This window comes from Talpa europaea (genome assembly GCF_964194135.1).
Source record: "Talpa europaea genome assembly, chromosome: 1".
Classification (NCBI taxonomy): Eukaryota; Metazoa; Chordata; class Mammalia; order Eulipotyphla; family Talpidae; genus Talpa; species Talpa europaea.
Window position 1 is genome coordinate 108,265,279 of NC_140073.1, and position 19,923 is coordinate 108,285,201.

At 35.8% G+C, this 19,923-nt stretch overlaps 2 protein-coding genes across 2 annotated transcripts; one reads left to right on the plus strand and one right to left on the minus strand.

Moving 5' to 3' along the window:
- Window positions 1-531: 531 nt before the first annotated feature.
- SSB (small RNA binding exonuclease protection factor La) lies at window positions 532-8,616 on the plus strand (the record flags this gene model as incomplete). Its single annotated transcript, XM_084248493.1, has 11 exons — window positions 532-597; window positions 3,481-3,584; window positions 3,680-3,854; window positions 4,459-4,566; window positions 4,645-4,745; window positions 6,598-6,669; window positions 6,946-6,988; window positions 7,369-7,509; window positions 7,753-7,939; window positions 8,060-8,191; window positions 8,459-8,616. 11 exons carry the CDS (start codon window positions 532-534, stop codon window positions 8,551-8,553), a joined length of 1,224 nt encoding a protein of 407 aa, XP_084104619.1. The 3' UTR covers window positions 8,554-8,616.
- Window positions 8,617-8,622: 6 nt separating this feature from the next.
- On the minus strand, window positions 8,623-19,619 carry METTL5 (methyltransferase 5, N6-adenosine; the record flags this gene model as incomplete). Its single annotated transcript, XM_084248500.1, has 7 exons — window positions 8,623-8,661; window positions 9,842-9,891; window positions 10,377-10,428; window positions 13,733-13,815; window positions 16,644-16,825; window positions 17,545-17,659; window positions 19,511-19,619. 7 exons carry the CDS (start codon window positions 19,617-19,619, stop codon window positions 8,623-8,625), a joined length of 630 nt encoding a protein of 209 aa, XP_084104626.1.
- Between the last annotated feature and the right edge of the window lie 304 nt (window positions 19,620-19,923).

Below are 19,923 nucleotides of genomic sequence, written 5' to 3' on the forward strand. Positions count from 1 at the left end.
GACTGTAATATTTCATTTTTTTTAACCTTATAAAATAGTTATACCTGTTGTTGATAAGGTGGTCTTTTGTTGTTTGTTTTTGGTAAATCAGCTATGACTAGTTTTAAAAGAAATGCAACCCACACCAAATAAATAGAATTGAGATTCATGGTAGTATACTGACAGATGGTGATGTGCTTAAAGCTGGAAAGAGTCGGTAGGTACGTGATTGAATGGAATTGTTTTTTTTCCTCAAAACTTTCCTGACCAGTTAAATGAGGATAAGCACTCCTTTCGTTATAAAAGATGGAACAGTAGTTTACTGGCAGAAGTAGGTGTAAGTGGGTATAATCAATAGCTCTTCAGTTCCTTATTCCAAAGTTTTTTGAAATTGAACTTGTGAAAAGAAAAATCCTTTTTTAAAAATTCATGACTTTTAAGAAAACAGTGGGATGTTAATTTTAAAGCATTCTTTTTATGGTCTTGAGTTGTATTTGAAAAAGAGAAAATAACCTCTTTGTGCCAATTTGGGGAAATTTACAGATAGCCGCAATGGCTGAAAATGGTGATAATGAAAAAATGGCTGCCCTGGAGGCCAAAATCTGTCATCAAATTGAGGTATGATTTTTATATTATTAAATTACAAGAGTTGGCTCCTTTAAAGGATATTTAGGGCCTAAATACAAATACAGGAAAGAACACTTATTGACCAACTTATTCAATATTTGACTTGATTCTTAAAATTAAATGAACATATAATAGTATAAGTTTGTATTGGTGGAACCAGTTTATCAAACCCAAGACTACAAACATTTTGAAAGGTACCACTATAGTGTCCCTTAACTTTATTTCTTGCTTTAGTTTCTTAGACTATAAAGTGGGAATAGGGCCTCCCCGGTGGCGCAGCGGTTGAGCGCAGGCCTGCGAAGCTGCCCGCAGCCTCTGCAGTGCCGGTTCAATCCCTGGCTGCCAGCGAGGGTCCCACATGGCGCAGAGACCTCTCCTGCGGCCCACTGCTCCCCTCAGCAGTATACCTTGTCTGTCTGGCTGTTCTCCTCCCCGCTCTCCGGCTCTGGTGAATTCTCTCACCCTCCTGGGCTTCTGACTGTACCCAGTGCCTGTCTAAATAAATAAAAATAATCTTAAAAAAAAAATTGGGAATAATAAGGTGGTTGTGAGAATTACATTAGTTAATATGTAAAACATTCAGAAGACTACACATAATAAGAACAAAGTTCCTTTGTTAAGTGAGGGTCTGTTTAGTAACTTTATATTGTGAAAGTCCTAGTATTTTATGCTTAGTTCTTTTCACCTATTGTAACTTCTGATTTACAGCTGTTCCTCCAATATTGTCATTTCATTGTAACATTGATGAGGAAGCAGAAAAATGGGGGCTGACATGGAAGGAAACAACAAACAAAACAGAGTACCTGTTTTGTTATATTTACTTGCAAAGTCATAGTTTCCAACAACTTATTAATGTTGTTAAGTGAGGATTTACTTTATCTGTTTTCAAAGTCCTTTTAGCATTTTGGGGACACTTAAGTGTTATATTTAAGTTGAAGTTTTACGATATCAATAACGACTACTACTTTTACATTCTTATTGAAGATTTCAAATTCTATTTTTGGTGTCTTTTTTTGGCAATGCTTAGAAATATTTTCTCAAAATTACACGCCTGCCATTTTAAATTACCTGTTAAATCTTTTTTGCACTAATTTCTTTATAAGTGTGTAGAAAAAGTAATACATTCTGTGCGTAATAGGACAATATAAAAATATATAGAGAAAATGGTAATAATGTTCCTCCCAAAACCTACTTTGTGAATCCCACCCTCCTGGGGTAATCAAGGTTAAAAAACCTCATGTATACTCTTTGACAGTTTGTTCAGAGAACATACTAACAGTTTTTATTTCCTCCCCTATCTCCTAACAAATGTGGCATTTTAGGAGAGTAAAGATTGTTGTCATCAGTAATTTATCCAATCCCCTATTTGATATGTAGGCTATTTCCATCTTCTTAGCTGTGTGATTCCATGAGTATCTTTATATATAAATTTTAGTAAACAGTTTACTAATCTATTTAAATTGAAATTCCTGGGAGATGTACTGGCTCAAGTGTTAAGCCCAGTTTAAAAACGTTTGATACTTCTTGCCAGTTTACATCTCTACCTGCATCTCTGTGTTCAGGGCAGTATATTGTTGTTTCTAGAACTGCTACCATCTTGCTAGGTGAGAAATGCCGTCTCATTGCTTTGAATTACATGTCTTTGATTAACGAGGTTGAGCTTTTTTTATGTTTATGGTAAATTTGTATTTCTAGTGATTTTTTAAAATTTTTATTTTTTACAAAAATTTTTGCGTACAAGAGCTGGGGTATAAGACAGAGGTGAGGGGGAGGGGTGGTGGTGTGAGGATTCACTAGGGGAGCAGAATAGGCAGATCAACTGAAATACACTGCTGAGGGGAGCAGCAGGTGAGGCAGGAGAGGTCTGCTGCGCCATGTGGGTTAGCTCCCTGGCTAGAGTTGGGGATCACACTCATGCTGTGGATAGCTTCATGGTGCTGAGACTTAACCCCTTGGGACACCAGAGAGGTTCCCTCTAGTGATTTTTTAAATGTCTTTTACCCATTATTATAGTTTCCAGGTTTCTTTACTTTCCCCTTGATCTGTAAGAAATTGTTAACAAGCTTAGGTGTTTGTCATTTACTTTTTATTCTACTTTTGGCATTCCAGGTAGTCACACCTGATTATTTTCATGTCTTTTTCTTTGCTTTTATACTGAGAAAGAAGGACTGTGCTTAAATTAGATAAATGTTTACCTTTTAACTTTTAAAAATGAAGGTAATGATCAGTATATTCCAGTTCTTTTTACTTAACAATCTATTCTTTCCATAAATTTGAAATGAGTCTTTTTGAAACCTTTGAACAGATCTTTAAATATATTGTTTTAAAGCTTTCTATTTTTTTAAAAGATTTATTTTTGTTTATTTATGGAAAGAAGAACTGGAGTGTAGGCCAGAGGTGTGGGAGTGGGGTTAGGGGTGCTGAGAAGATTCACCAGAAACAGAGTAAGGAGCAGAACAGGCGGATATACTGAGATATACTGCTGAGGGGAACAGCAGGCGAGACAGGAGAGGTCTGCTGTACCAAGTGGGTTAGTTCCCTGACAGGGGATTGAACTGGTCCTGCTGTGGCTGGCCATAGCTTCATAGTGTTGAGACTTGAATCCCTGAGCCACCAGGAAGGCCCTAACACTTTCTATTCTTAACTGACATTTGTTAATTACATTGCTTTAGTAATGAATCTTATTAGCCTTTTTTTTGTTATTGTTAATTTTGATTGTTAATATTATAGTGTATTTAAGAGAAGATGTTTATTGCCTCTTACATTATGACTTATATTTTTTAATAGGATAGAGCTTGGTGATATAATGGTTAAAAAAACAGAATGGATTCAGTATTACACGGTGTTCTAAAATAAATTGTAATTGTCTTATAGTATTATTTTGGTGACTTCAATTTACCACGGGACAAATTTTTAAAGGAACAAATCAAACTGGATGAGGGCTGGGTACCTTTGGAGATAATGATAAAATTCAACAGGTAAAAAAGCCTTTTTTAAATCATCCTTAGATTTTTTTTTGTTAACAGTGCTACCAATAAGTCTTAAAATGCTTATATGTATATGTATTCTTCAGGTTAAACCGTCTAACAACAGACTTTAATGTAATAGTAGAAGCATTGAGCAAATCAAAGGCAGAACTCATGGAAATAAGTGAAGATAAAACTAAAATCAGAAGATCTCCAAGCAAACCCCTCCCTGAAGTGACTGATGAGTATAAAAATGATGTAAAAAACAGATCTGTGTATATTGTAAGTGGCCCTTTAATGCATTAATTATAACTTACATTTATTTAGAAAGAACATAGAGTGGATAAGGGCTCACGAATTATAGTTTCACACTTATGTACTTAAAGGGGCAGTGTTTTTAACCTCTTTAAGCCTCATCTTCATAAATGGGGATAAAATTTTTTTTACCTTATAAAACTGTTGTGAGAATTAAAAATGAAAAATCCATATACTGCTGGACAAAACTTACTGCATAGTGTTAAAACTGGAAAACTTGATAGCAATTTTTTTAGCATATTAATTTTTTAATAGATTTTTTTACTCTGGAACATTTCAGATATACAAAAGTAGATTGATGTAATGTATCGTTATCCAACTTCAAGGTGACATTATCCAGATATTAGTGTGACTAATCTTATTTTTATCTCTGTACTAACTGGATTATTTTGAAGTGAAACCCAGATAAATGAGCCACTTTGTACTGCACTGTAGAACAGTGTCTGTTAAACACATGAGGCAGAAAGAGAGATAGGTGTTATATCCCGGCTTCACTTCAAGGCAAATGACTCAAAACTTCTGGTGATTTGTTTGCCTGAGAAGTCATTTGTACATTTCTTCTTCTTCATAGAAAGGTTTCCCAACCGATGCAACACTTGATGACATAAAAGAATGGTTAGAAGATAAAGGTCAAGTACTAAATATTCAGATGAGAAGAACATTGCACAAAGCATTTAAGGTATAATTATATGACATTTTAACTTTCCCTAGTTGAAAAATTAGGCATAATTTAAAAATATCTTTCCTTTTTTGATAGGGATCAATATTTGCTGTGTTTGAGAGCATTGAATCCGCTAAGAAGTTTGTTGAGACCCCTGGCCAGAAGTACAAAGATACAGACTTGCTGATACTTTTCAAGTAAGTCTTTCTGCTGATTTTTCTCTTGGCTACATAGATATATGGAATTGACAAATTGAGGTAAGGAATGTAGAGTAAGGCCAGTATTTTTAGTATTCCCAAGGAGGCCTGGAGAAATGCTTGAATTTTGCTAAGTAGAAACTAATTCTTTCATGACCGTGAGGAAATACTACATTTTCACTGGTTAGTAACTTATAAAGGAGGTTGGTTTTAGTACTTTCCATCTAAATCTTGTAATCAAGCTGGATACTAAAATTTGGTCTTTTGGTTTGATTGGAGAATAAATCACTGTATAACTATATCTTTATTTCTCATAATCTGTATGTGCCTGTATTTTATAAAGTACAAAACATTACTTAATGACAGTTGGATCACAGTAAGTTATATATAAGAATTAGGACACACCAGGATAATTTCATGGTAAAGTTGGTTGTAGGGCCCTTGTTCCCTATTTTTGCATTACAGACAGTGTGATGAACCATGCTATCAGTGTTAATCCTTCAAAATAAATTTTTCGTAATCATTCTTATTCTTAGGTTTCAAGGTAAAAGTTTCCTTTTGTGAAATTAACACTACAGGAAACACTAAAGTATTCATATAACATCTGCTTTATGGTCCCGGTCTATTTGCCTGCCTGCTGCTGGGATGCTCCCCCACCCCCAAATGATAAATGAATGCCAAAATGAGATTGCTAGTGGATATGGGGTTTCTCCGTGGAGTCATGAAATTTTTCTGAAATTAGATAATGGTGAAGGTTGAAAATTCTGAATATATTATAAAACATTGACATGTATACTTTGAGGGGTGAATTTTATGGGATGTGAATTATTAGTAAAACTGTTAATGAAAAATAGATAATTTCCTTGGCTTTTTTTTTTTTTTTATTTTTTTAAAGATTTATTTTTATACAAGAGCTGCGGTACAGGCCAGCATGGGAAGGTGAGAGGATTCACCAGAGACAGAGTGGGGAGCAGAACAGGCAGATGACTGAAGTACATTGCTGAGGGGAGCAGTGGGCGCGACAGGAGAGGTCTGCGCACCATGTGGGTAGCTCCCTGGCTGACCTGGAATGAAACCCACACTGTAGATGCTGTGGACAGCTTCACAGCGCTGTGCTCAACCCTCTGCACCACCGGGGAGGCCCTCCTTGGCATATTTTTGAGTAATCATGTTGACAGAAAAATATAATATTCCTGGGCCTCCCTGGTGGCACAGGGATTAAAGTCTCAGCGCTATCAAGCTATTGTGGCTGGTGGCATGAGTTCAATCCCCGACCAGGGAGCTAACCCACATGGCACAGCAGACCTCTCCTGTCTTGCCCACTCCTCCCCTCAGCAGTGTACCTCAGTAAATCTGCCTGTTCTGCTCCCCACTCTGTCTCTGGTGAATCCTCTCACCCCCACACCTCTGGCCTACGCCTTAGTTCTTGTATGCATAAATAAAAAAAAATTAAAAATTTGTATATAGGGCCTCCCTGGTGGTACAGGTGGTTGAGTGCTGCACTGTGAAGCTGTCCGCAGCCTCTGCAGTGCGGGTTCGATCCCGGATGGCTGGGGAGAAACCCACATGGTGCAGTAGACCTTTCCTGCCTTGCCCGTTGCTCCCCTCAGCAGTGTATTTTGTCTGTCTGCCTGTTCTATTCCCTGCTCTGTCTCTGGTGAATCCTCTCCCCCTCCCACACATCTGGTCTGTAACCTGGTTCTTGTATAAATAAATTTAAAAAAAAAAATCCTTAAAAAAAATTTTTATATATATACTGTTTCTTCTTATATTATGTTTTAAATCTTTGAAAATAATTTGCAGTCATACCTTTGTACTAATGAACTTGATCTCAATGTTTTGTGTCCTTTAGGGAAGATTACTTTGCCAAAAAAAATGAAGAAAGAAAGCAAAATAAGGTGGAAGCCAAATTACGAGCTAAACAGTAAGTACGTTGAGATAATCATAACATTTTAATTCTTTAAAACTTTGACAGGGTAGAGTTAGTGGTTTTGGTTAAATGGAGCTGATGATGAGCTCTGAAATGAGTAGCAGTAGGCCTTTTCTGTGCTAATGAAACATTGACGTCTTTAATCTCGGGAAGGCAAACTCCTTCATTTCTGACTGGTTATTAAGTAGTTTAGTGGTCATGATCAAGATTAGTTTTATTAGAGTTTGTTTTCTTGCATTGTAAATGTTCTAATTGCATTTTTATTTGTAGAGAGCAAGAAGAAAAACAAAAGTTAGCAGAAAATGCTGAAATGGTGAGTATGTATTACTGGTATTTAAGAATAGTCTAAGATAGACTATTAAGAGAATAAAAATTACGCTGTTTTAAGTAATCTACAGTTGTTTTTGCATTAAAGTAATAGCGAAATATTGCTGAAAATATTCAGAGGATAATAACCAGGTTTATATAACTATAGTTGTATATAACTAGGTATTACTTCATGGAGAAATTAAATAAAGTAAAATCAGAAGCTACTGTAGAACAAAGGATGACAAAGAGAAGGTACCAACTATTAAAATGCTACTCAAAATAGCCTTCAGTTATAGCTTTTTTCTTGTATACATTGAGTGTTATAAGCCATTTCTGTGTGTGGTTGCTTTAAGGAATTTTGATTGCCTTGTATATTTTTAATAGAAATCCATAGAAGAAAAAATTGGCTGTTTGCTGAAATTTTCTGGAGACTTAGATGATCAGACCTGTAGAGAAGATTTGCACGTCCTTTTCTCAAACCATGGTGAAATAAAATGGATAGACTTTGTCAGAGGAGCAAAAGAGGTTTGGAAACATTCATACTTGATCACTGTTGCTCTTGCTGGATATGATATTTTATGAATTAATGTTACGAGTAAGTTGGTATTAACAACTGCAAGTTTTGTAGTAATTTCCTTCCTAATCAGTAAAATTTATTGAAATTAGTAATGGCATAAATTTGCAGGGTAGGAAACATTACTTTGAACAAAAAAAGTACAGTGGGAATAAGAACTTAAGGGTGTGGCTCTTATTTTGTCTTTGATATAGGGAATAATTCTATTTAAAGAAAAAGCTAAGGATGCTCTGGATAAAGCCAAAGACGCAAACAATGGTAATTTACAATTAAGGAACAAAGACGTGACATGGGAAGTATTAGAAGGGGATGTGGAAAAAGAAGCTTTGAAAAAAATCATAGAAGATCAACAAGAGTCCCTGAACAAATGGAAATCAAAAGGTCATTTATTGTGATTTTTTCTACCTCATTTGCTTGAGTGAAAATTTTAATATGTGTTCAAAAACATTGACAAGAGATTTATAACATTTCTTTACTTATTTCTCAATTATGTCTCTATAGGTCGCAGATTTAAAGGAAAAGGAAAGGGAAATAAAGCTGCCCAAGGTGGATCTGCTAAAGGAAAAGTACAGTTTCAAGGCAAGAAAACTAAATTTGATAGTGATGATGAACATGATGAAAATGATGCAGATGGTAAGTTTTTTCCTAAGTTCTTTGGTATTTTCATGAAGAATTATTTGTGGGAGAGAATGGACATGGTTTTTCACGTTTGTGTAAGTGATGTTTGTGAATTGTGATCAACCTCATGCTGTTTCACAAATTAAATACAAAGATATTTAGGAGATTAAAGCTTTTTCTAATTAGTGATGGAAGTTATTAATCATTTTAAATAATTATGCTCAGTATTAAAATAGAATGCTTATAGTAAATTTAACAAATACTACTTCTGTTATTGTATAGGAGCAGTAAAAAGAGCAAGAGAAGAACCAGAACTAGACATACACGAACCTGCATCTAAACAACAGAAAACAGAAAATGGTGCTGGAGACCAGTAGTTTAGCAAAAAAAATTTTTTTATTCATTTTAATAATTAGGTTTTAGACTGCTTTTGTCTTTGAAGGCTTTTAAAAAGAAAACCGAATTAGGTCCACTTCAATGTCCACCTGTAAGAAAGAAAAAAGTCTTTTGTTGTTTAACTTGTCTTTTTGTTATCCAAATGAGGATTTTTTTTAAATGTATAGTTCTGTTTGTGTTGTTTCAGATGATTCAATATCAAAAGGAAGATTCTTCCACTAAATTGCCTTTGTAATATGAAAAATGTATTACTACAAACTAATAAAATATATACTATATAAAAAGCAAAATCTTAGTTTTTGTTTCCTTTTCCTTCCCAATGCACTTGAGAATATTTTATTTAAGAGGAAAAGGTCAAAAAGTATATTTCCTGTGTACATGGGAAAGACCCAGTAAGAAACTGCATAAGTTGCTCACATGACTTCAGATACCATCTTAAATAATCTTAGCTAAACAAGGGGGGATGGGGCTATAAAAAGCGTTAGGAGGTTACCAGGGAAGGCACAATAAACAAAGCTAAGACTGTTAAGCAGATTTATGTCCTGCCTTGAGAAAGAATTTTAAACCAGAATATTGGCTGCTAATTATGGGTCAATCCCATGGTTAATTACAGGCATGCCTTGTTTCATTTTGCTTCATAATATTGCATTTCTTTTACAAATTGAAGGTTTGTGATAACCCTGCATCTAGCAAGTCTGTTTTTCTACTTTGCTCACTTCTTGTCTATCACATTTAATTAAGCTATGTACATTTTTTTTTTAAGACATGCTTTGCACACTTACTAGGCACACTTACTAGGATACCAAGTACTATAGTCAAACTGAACCTGTAATATCTCCAAGGTGTGCCTGTATGTCTGCTGAGCTACTCAAGGCAACTTGATAATAGAAATAACTTACTGTGTAAACCAATGATAATAAAAGTTTTATTAAAAAAATACTTGGGGCCTCCCTGATGGCGCAAGGGGTTAAGCACAGCACCGTGGGTGGTGAAGCTATCTGCAGCCTCTGCAGCACGAGTTCGATCCCTGGCTGGCCAGGGAGCAACCCACATGGCACAGCAGACCTCTCCTGTCTCACCCGCTGCTCCCCTCAGCAGTGTATTTCAGTAGATCTGCCTGTTTTGCTCTCTACTCTGTCTGGTGAATCCTCCCCTCCCCCACTTGTGGCTTGTACCCCAGTTCTTGTAAGCATAAATAAATCTTTAAAAAAAAAAACTTGCAAAGTTTTTCAGTACTAAATGTAAAGAAGCCAGAATCAAGAGACTTACTGATTTCTTCTTATGAAATTTGTATGACGCTGGTAGGTCATACCGCAGTTCTGTAAAACAAAAACCACCTAAGGATGAAAATTGTATTTCCAAACATTTACCACGGTTGACTTCTATCAAAAAGTGTATCTAATCAACTCCCAATTCTAAGCTTTTAAGGTGCGTGGTGTTTCTGAATGTGGAGTGACCATGTGGGTGCTATTAGAAATTTTCAATAAAATGGATAAACTGGGATAGCCTCAACACAGACAGTCTGCTTTGACTCCATCTCTTACCTATTGCCAAGGCACACATGCCCTGTGTACATACACTGAGAAATAACATTTTACAGTCTTCAACACCTGTATGAAAATTATGGTAGGGATTATAGGTGCTCCGTTGGTAGTGCAGTGTGATAGCATACCTCATAAGAGGTGTGCACCTAAATCATGCAATATTATCAATCTACCAATATTTTTTAATAAGTAATACATAAAATTGTTAGCTTTAATTAGAATTGAAATGCTTTTGTAGGAAATTTAAAAAATTGTCTTACCTGCAATAATATCTATCTTGATTTTCCATTCTGCAGCTTTCTTTTGAATATGCTGAACACAAAATGTTAACATGAGCTGATTTTAAAATAATTCTTAAAAAGTAATTTTTTACTATTATTTGATTTCAAGTTTTCAAACTTAAAAATCTGATTAGAATTTAAATCCCTTAGGGCCTCCCTGGTGGCATAGGGGTTAAGTCTCAGCACTATGAAGTCATCTGAGCTGACCCACATGGTGCAGCGGACCTTTCCTGTTTCGCCCGCTGCTCCCCTCAGCAGTGTATTTCAGTATATCTGCCTGTTCTGCTCCCCACTCTGTCTCTGGTAAGTTCTCTCACCAACCCCCACACCTTTGGCCTACACCCTAGCTCTTGTATGTATAAATAATTAAAAAATCTTAAAAAAAAGAAAAGGAATTTAGATCCCCTAACTTTTCAACTATTTTGAAGATGAGATACCAAGCCATTTAAATATAGTTAACAGTCTGAACCAAATTACACAATTCAAGTAATTATTTCAGAAAATAATGTAGTCAAAATGATTTCTATAAAATTAATATAGCTATCCTGAAAGCCATCTGTAGAGATCTGTATCTAGAGGCAATTTAATGGCAATATGGTATGATAGTTGTATGTTTCTAGAACCAGACAGCCTCCACTTGAACTGCTGTTTTTCTATTTACTAGCTATATAACCCTGAGCAATTTATTCTTACCTCATGTTCCTTATCTGGTTATTAATTTTGACAGGAAAAAATTGCTTTATTCTCAAATATTAATATATACTATATATAACACTGTAACATAAATGAATATGGGAAAAAAGTTCCCCATAATCACTTAAATAAATTAGGTGTGTATATAGTTTTCTAGGAATACAACAAAAGAGCTTAGTGTCTGGTATAAGCATTTTCATGTTAGTAGTATTCACTGTTACTGGGATCAAGTTGATTGATAAACTTTCCCTACTATTTTAGGTTCAAATATTTCTGGTAAGTATTGACAATGTTTGTGCTTATAATTTTTTCTAAATTGAATGATTAATCTTTGAGATATAGAATTCCTATATTAGGATATAGATTTCAGTGGAGGAATACAATTTAGTGGAATCTTAGAATCCTTGATAAATTTGTGAGCAATAAACTATGATATTTTGTTGCTATTGGAGCCTAAGGTTTGTGAAAAAGGTTTTAGATGGAAATGATGGAGTGTGGTGTTGGTTGAGAGATGAATGAATGAGTTAAGCACAGGATATGTGAAAAAATGTGGCCTGGTTTACCTACTCTGCTCTGAGCCAAAAGCAGGTTTTCAGAATGCCTAATGAAGACTCGGCAACAGCTTTAAGAGTAAGTAACATAGTTTTAATATTTGTCCCAGGATATACTCAACATTTTACTTAAATATCAATATTTCGATCAAAGAATTTTATGAAATGAATAGAGGGCCAAGCACTTTTAAAAAACAAGGGCCTATAGTTAAGGAATCAGGTAACCAAAGGACCAGTGACAATGTTACTAATCACATAGATTAAAACAAGCAAAATTATCACCAGTTCATAGAAAGTCTTGATATTGAACATTTATTCCTCATCATACCCTTTAAATATGCATAATACTACTAGATTAATTTTTTAATGGATTACTATACTAATAGAAATACTTTTGCACTGTCTAAAAATATATTTAATGAACTATTGGCTTAAAATTCAACTAGTAACCCTGACAAGACAAATCTGATAATGCTGCCTCCTCGTGGTGGAACATGGCAAAACCAAACAAGATGTGAGTTCCTTGGTAATGTGGCTCCAGGACCTTCAAGTAAGTAGACTTTCTTTGCTGTTTAATTGCATTTTTTGTTGTTGTTGTTGCTGCTGGCATATTTTACTTAATCTACATGAACTATGACTAATATATTTCATGTCAAGTTGTGCAGAAAAGAGTTCATAGCAAACCTGATTAATCATCTTTAAAAGGGTCTACTTATAACGTTGGCCCTTGGCTAGAATAATGGAACTTAGATTTGTGGATCCCCTTAATTGATAAGATTGGCTCATTGTGCTTAAACTTTTTAATGTCGCTACCTGTCTAGCTACTGGAGTTGGAATTTTCCTAAGTTCCAGGTACATGATCAGTCCTCAGAGGAAACCCTGGGCAGCAGGTCTTTAATGAGTTTTCCAGGTTGGTAACATTTCACATGCTTTGTTACAAAAATTAGCTGCTGGGAGAACTATGTACACTCTATGTTTCCACTGGGAGAGGACTTTGAAAGCTTGCACCTGATTCACCTAGACTTCATCCCATTCACCTTTCCGGTTGGCTGTTTTGCTGTGTCCTTAGCTAGCTATAATAAAACAGCCATGAGCAGAATTATAAACTCCTGTGAGACTTCCTTGTGAATCATCAAACCTGAGCACGGATTTTATGTACCAGTAAAATTATATTGTGCTCTGCTGCTTATCTATATGCACTCCTCATTGTTAGCAGTATGTATACTTTTAACCTTGACTTTCTACTTTTAAATGGGTTCACCAGATTACCATATATCCAAAACATATTGTTTCCAAATGGATTCCAGTATACTAAATTTACACAAATATTTTTCCTGTAAAACCACTTTAAAATCTCTTTAATAAATGTATGAGTTAAAGAAATAGTAGCTAACACATAGCAAGTACATATGCAAGAAGCTCTTCTAAGTGCTTTGTAAATTTTAACTCATTTAATCCTCAGAATAACCCTATAAAATATATGGTACTCTTAGTTCCTTATGAGTACAGTGAGATGACAAAACAAGTTCAAGTACCTTGACAAAGATAACACAGCTGGGAAGCAGCAATTTGACTCTGAACCCAGGGAGTCTAGCACCACAGTCTGTTCTGATCACTTACTATATTGACACTAAAAAAAAAAAAAAAAAAAAAACCCATTCCCACCTCCTGGACTAATCTTAAACTCTCAGAAGTGTTGAGATTATATGTGCTATATGTTGTCAAGAAGAATAATGGAAGAAGTAGGCTCTGAGATCAAATCAGTTTAGCTCTAAGCTCAATGTTCTTTAAAAAAGTAAGGCTTACTTCCTCCCTTATGCACACCAGACCACACAGAGACATTGGGACTTACCCAGGCAAACCAGGACATATTGTAACCCTAGTTATATCACACTTCTGCCGTGCCTAAATCTTTAATGAAAGACGTTATATAGGCGAGAAGAAAGCTAGTTAAAATGCTAGAAAATTCAGTTCCTAAATGCCAAATGTTGAAAGAAGATACCCTAATACTTAGTATTTACAACAAATCCTTAAAAACTGTCTTGAAATTAAAAATAAGTGACAAAGAACAGCATGCTGATTTGAACTTACTTCTCTAGTTGAGGATTTGTGTAAAGAATATACTGCTGTTCTTGCCATTTCCAATGCAATCTTCAGAAAAGCCATATCTGTTCCTGTTGAGAGTAGGAAAAAAACTCCTCATTCACCTGCTATCAAAATACAAGATTAAATGAATACTAGGGTATTTAGAAATATTTTTTTCAAACTCCAAAAGAGCATTCCAAATTCTTTGTGCAACAAGATTGGGTACACATATCTCAATAAAATCTTTTAAGGTTGATAGACTAAAACCAGAATTAGGGCCTCCCCGGTGGCGCAGCGGTTGAGCGCTGGGTTGTGAAGCTGCCCGCGGCCTCTGCAGCGCCGGTTCGATCCCCGGCTGCTCCCCGGCCACTGGAGGAGGGTCCCACATGGCGCGCAGACCTCTCCTGCTGCCCACTGCTCCCCTCAGCAGTGTACTTCGGTCCTTCTGCCTGCTCTGCTCCCCGCTCTGGCTCTGGTGAATTCTCTCACCCTCCCGTGCTTCTGACTGTACCCAGTGCTTGTATAAATAAATAAAATAAAAATAAATCTTAAAAAAAATAAATAAAAAAAAAATAAAACCAGAATTATAGCATCTGGTTAAATAAGGCTAAAGTAAAAATTTTATATTCCAAATTAGTGACTTTCAAAGATAGGAGAAGGAAACAAGTAGAGCAATAATCAGAATCATAGCAGGGGATAGAGGAAGGACTTTAAACTATGTCTTTTCTTCCTCTTACTATCCTCCTTGTTCACAGCACACACAGAATTAATAGCCACAATGAGTCTCTGTTACTGATGATCATATATTGAAATCCTCAGTGTGTTAAAGCATTAATAGAGGTTTTAAAAGTATAAAATTGTATGTAGTACTTATAACCATTCATAAGTGTTAGGTAAAGCATTCTTGTAAGCAGATGGTATATAAACAATAAATTAAGAAAAAAAGAATAGTCAGTACAAATTAGTGAAAAAACATTTTTAATTCCATTCCCTAGCAATTCAACTAATGATTTCTCCTATTAACCATTAATTAGTGATTCAATTAATGCACTTTAAATTTAAGCTAAAATTATAAAACTTTACAGTAAAGAAACTGATTTATTTAATGAACAGTCATAAGATCATTAACCCAATCAATGAGAAAAAAGTTTTAAAATTTGCTTCTACATACAACCTTCCAAGACTGAATCAAGAAGAAATAGAGAACCTGAACAGACCAATCACAAGCAAGGAAACTGAGACAGTAATAAAAAAATCTCCCCAAAAACAAAAGCCCAGGACCAGATAGTTTCACCAGTGAGTTCTTTCAAAGTTTCAAAGAGGAACTAATACCTATCCTTCTCAAACTCTTCCAAAAAACTGAGGAAGATAGAATGCTCTCAAACGTATTCTAGGAGCCAACAATACTGTTACCTAAAGTAGATAAGGATATCACAAGAAAGAAAACTGATGCAATGGTTTGCTCATACTCTACTAAAAAATATTAGAAACAAAAAATATAGTAAAGTGACATGCTAAAAAAATCTGTATTCAAAAGTCAATGGCATTCTTACATGCAAATACTGACCCAGAAGAGGAGGAAGTCAAGAAAACAATCCCATTTACATTAGCATCAAAAAGTATTAGGTACGGGACCTCCCTGGTGGCACAAGGGGGTAAGTCTCAGCACTATGAAGCTATGGATCCTAGGCCAGGGAGCTACTGCATGGCACAGCAGACCCCTCTTGCCTCACCCACTGCTCCCCTCAACAATGTATTTCAGTCAGTCCACCTGTACTGCTTGCTCCCTGTTCTGTCTCTCGTGAATCCTCTCTGTCCTATGCCCCTACACCTCTGGCCTACACACCAGCTCTTGTATGCATAAATACATAAAAATAAATCTTTTTAAAAAATTCATTAAATACACAGAAGAAAACATAGGCAAACACTCTACAGCATTGGCTTCAGGGATGTCTTTGGGGACTGGACTCTAACATCAAGGAAAATAGGAACAAAAATAAACAATCTAAAATGCACTGTGAAATAAACTGTCAGTAAAACAAAGGACACTGTAGGGTATGTGAGAAAATATTTGCACATCATATATAGGACAGGGGGCTAATACCCAATACCTACAAAGAATTCATACAACGCAATAAAAAGACAACAAAGAACACAATCAAAAATGGGCAGAGGAGCTAAACAGACACTTATTTAAAGAAGACCTACAAATGGCCTATGGGCACATGAAAAAATGTTGAACTTACTGTCAACTTTTTGTCAGTATGGAAGGAAGTATGGAGGTGCCTCAAAATATTAAAAATAGATCTACCATATGATCCAGCAATTCCACTATGTGGCATTTATCCAAAGAATGTAAAAGCACGATTTGAAGTGATATATGTACTCCTGTGTTCATCGCAGCACTACTTACAATAGCCAAGTTATAGAAGTAACTCAAATGCCCAGTGACTTATGACTGGATCAAGATGTGATTCATATACACAATAGAATACTATTCAGCTATAAAACAAGATGAACTCCTATCATTTACAACATGGATGGAAATGCAGGGGATTATGCTTAGTGAAATAAACCACAGTGAGAAAGAAAAATGTCAGATGATTTCACTCATGCAAAACAAAACAAAGAAAACTAACAAAACTAAACCAAAATAAAATGACTGCAGAATTAAGGTTGCTACTGGGGTGTGAGGGGGTGATATGGGTGCTCTGGGGTGTGGTGATACACATCTGAGGAGGTATGAACCTATTTCTCTAAATCATATACAGTGATGTAAACCAATGTTACCTCAAAATAAATTAAAAAAAGGGAAAGCAGTATGATGAAGACATCTCATCAAATAGATAGCAATAAATAGAAAACATGAAAAATTAAAAAATATACAAATATACCAGTATATCTGATTATTACTAACCTTTATTATTTTTGGTTCCAAAGGGAGGATTCATAATTACTGTGTCAAATGACTTGGACATTTTGTTAGATAAGGAGCACACATCACACTGAATCATGTCAACATTTGTTAACTCAAACTCTTCCACATTCCTATTAAATATTTCCAATGCATCTTCATCTATGTCAAATCCAACACATAACCTATAAATACAAAACACAGAATGATTACTTGTAGCTCCATGTCAAAACAATAACAAAACCAAACCATATACCTTTTTAATTCAATTAAATGTTATCTTTTTTTTTCACAGATTTTTACATACAATTCATTTATTACAATTAACTATTTTCCTGCAACTCAGTATGTTACAAAACTGTAACAGCTCCTCTGGTCCTTGCAAGAGGGGCATCTCTGTCAGGAAAGGCAGCATCAGAGCCCAGAACACATGAATCCAGATAAGATAGGCAAGGTTGCTGGCTACTGTCTGGTTATGGTGGGAATGCTCATCATGAGGAAAACATGGCTCACTGGGGATGTGCTTGTTTAGAGTAGGGACCTGGGGCTATGGAACCATAGCACCCTCCTGGAATCATATCCTTAGGTTGCTGAACTGCCAGAGCCACTGTCTCCATGCTATATATTGCCTTTCAAAAGCATGACCTCTCAGTCTAGAAGGGGTTGGAAACTCAGTCTGTATAATAGGTAGGCATCTGACTGCTTCTGTTACTAGTTTTGACTTTTTAGTAGTTTGTTTTGTCCATTTAAAATGCACTCAGTGCCAGCTTTTTGCTCTCATCTCATACTGTAGAATCCCATGAATATAATTATATCTATGCTTATTATAACCACCCCATACCCAACAAGTATATATATATATATATATATATATATATATATACATATATACTGGATCACTTACCCTGCTCCTAACATTGCAGTTCCGATGCTAAGCACTCCACAACCACATCCTAGATCTGCAACCATTTTATGTTCAATGTCATCATATGTGTTATGGATTGTATAAAGCATACATGCTAAAAGACAAAAAAAAAAAAAAATTAGGGAATAAGTAAGGAAGCCGAGGACAAAAATGCAATTATTCTAAAACAGCTTCTTGTATTATTTAATCCTCCTCCAATTGATGTTCCAGGTTATTTAAAAACAATTAAGGTATAACAACTTAGTGTGTAATAAGAAGCCCCCAAAGGTGGGTAATACTTACCAGAGGTTCCCCAAAACTAGTAGCTGCCGACAATGCCAAGAATAACAAAACTTTGAGGTAAAATGACAAAAATAAGATCTTTGTTTGATATTGAAATATTTTTATGAAATGATGGTAAGTATAAATAGGTTTTAAAATTATTTTTCCTTGTCAAAATATGTTCTTGGCAATTTGTTATCAGCCTCCAAAATTTTACTTTTTAGAATTTTACTGGCCTGTAAAGTCTGTAAAGCTAGGAACCACTAATATTAAACAAATATTAATAATAAAAGATGCCTCTGGAAAAAAAAAAATCACACAGAACATATATACCAGTTTGCCACTGGAGCAGAGTTACAGTAAGTTCAAGCTAGAAGATCAAAGAAAGAGACCTACATCCACACTATAGCTTTTAAGATACACATATGCAGACATTATATTAATAATTTACAGATACTTATTCATAATCTAATGAGATCTGATACTAAAAAACAAATGAACAGGATAGAAGCTGCGAGATCAGAAAGGGATCTTTCAAATACACAAGTCTAAAGTAAACTGAAAGTAAAGCAAGAGTAACACCACTGTGGATATCTGAACCCAGCAAGGACTACTGGCCATCATTGATACTTCAGAATCCAGAACATTTATCAAATACACAATTATAGTGACATCTCAGGCTGACTGTGCTGTCCTGATTACTGCTGCAGGTGTTAGTGACTTTGAAGCTGGTAATTCAAAGAATGAGCACACACATGTACATGTTGCATACTGGGTGTGAAGCCACTCTTAGGTAAAAACGAAATTGAACTCCACTAACTAACCCTTTAGTCAGAACACACTAAAGAAGTAATCACTAATGGATCTTCGTTTTGTGCCAATTTTTGGTTGAATTTATGACAATATGTTGCAGTTAAATGTAGGTATGCATGTATTTCCCTTGATTTTCATTGGCAGAAAAAGAAACAGAACTTAGAAACAACTCTGTTGGAGTGGAAAGGAATTCTTCCTTACACTGTGTGTTCCCAACAAATTAAATATTCTAAGATTCCCCAGTAAATCTGACAATTTATTAAATATTTCTTCCCATGTTCTCCCCTTTTCACATTAAGGAATACTGCTGATCTTCAGATTATTGAAATTCATTCTTATCCTTTTATAGCATCTACAGTGAATTTGTTAAACCCAGTCCCTCAGATACAAACTCTAGTAGTCATTTTTAGGGAGCAGTATAGCATGGGAATCTTTCCACTGACAACTGCAGTAAGAAATTGACCCTCATTTAGCAAATATTTACTGAGCTCCTCATAGTACTGGAAACTCTTAGGCAGTGGGAATTCAGTATGACAAAAATCAACAAATTCTTTGCCCTCAGGGAGTTTATAGTGTAGTGAAAGAGACAAATACATTAAAAATGTCTGATAAGTGGTAAGGAGTATGAAGAAAACCAAACTATGTGTGTGGGGGGGTGGGTAGTGGAAGGAAGAGAGAGTCTCTTTAGTTATGGAGTCAAGTTATCTGTTAGAATGAAATGAGTTAATGCATATAAAGTCAGTGCCGCTAACATGATCAGTAGCTTTAGAGCAGAATTCCTCTAGACGTTCTTTGTATCCAAAAAACTATTTTCATCACGCTGTGTTAGGACTAACTTGCCAAACACGGGCGCGATCACCAGCCGCCCTACCTGCAATGTGAGGCCTGGTGGGATACTGTTCTAGAAGTAGTTTGGGCTTTTCGAATCCATCTACTTGTTGCAGGCGACTCTCCAGTTCCTTAAGCCTTAATTTCTTCATTTTTTTTTTTTTTAAACAGTATGGGCTCGCAGGACTTAATGGCACTGAATCTGCAGAGAAATTTATTTAACCTAGATCCTTCCTCTATCCCCCACCCGACACCCACGCCCTTTGTCAGCTCTGGCCGGGGCCGGATAGTGGATGCACAGAGCAAATGGCACCGCCAGCCAGGCCGGTCTAGCTCTCCTCCGTTCGCCGCTACGGCCTGGGTCCTCCGCCAGCCTCCAACCGCCTCGTGCGTGTTCCGCGCCGACCTTGGGATCTTCGGGGAGCAGCTGCTGTCAAAGTCCGGACCAGTAACAGG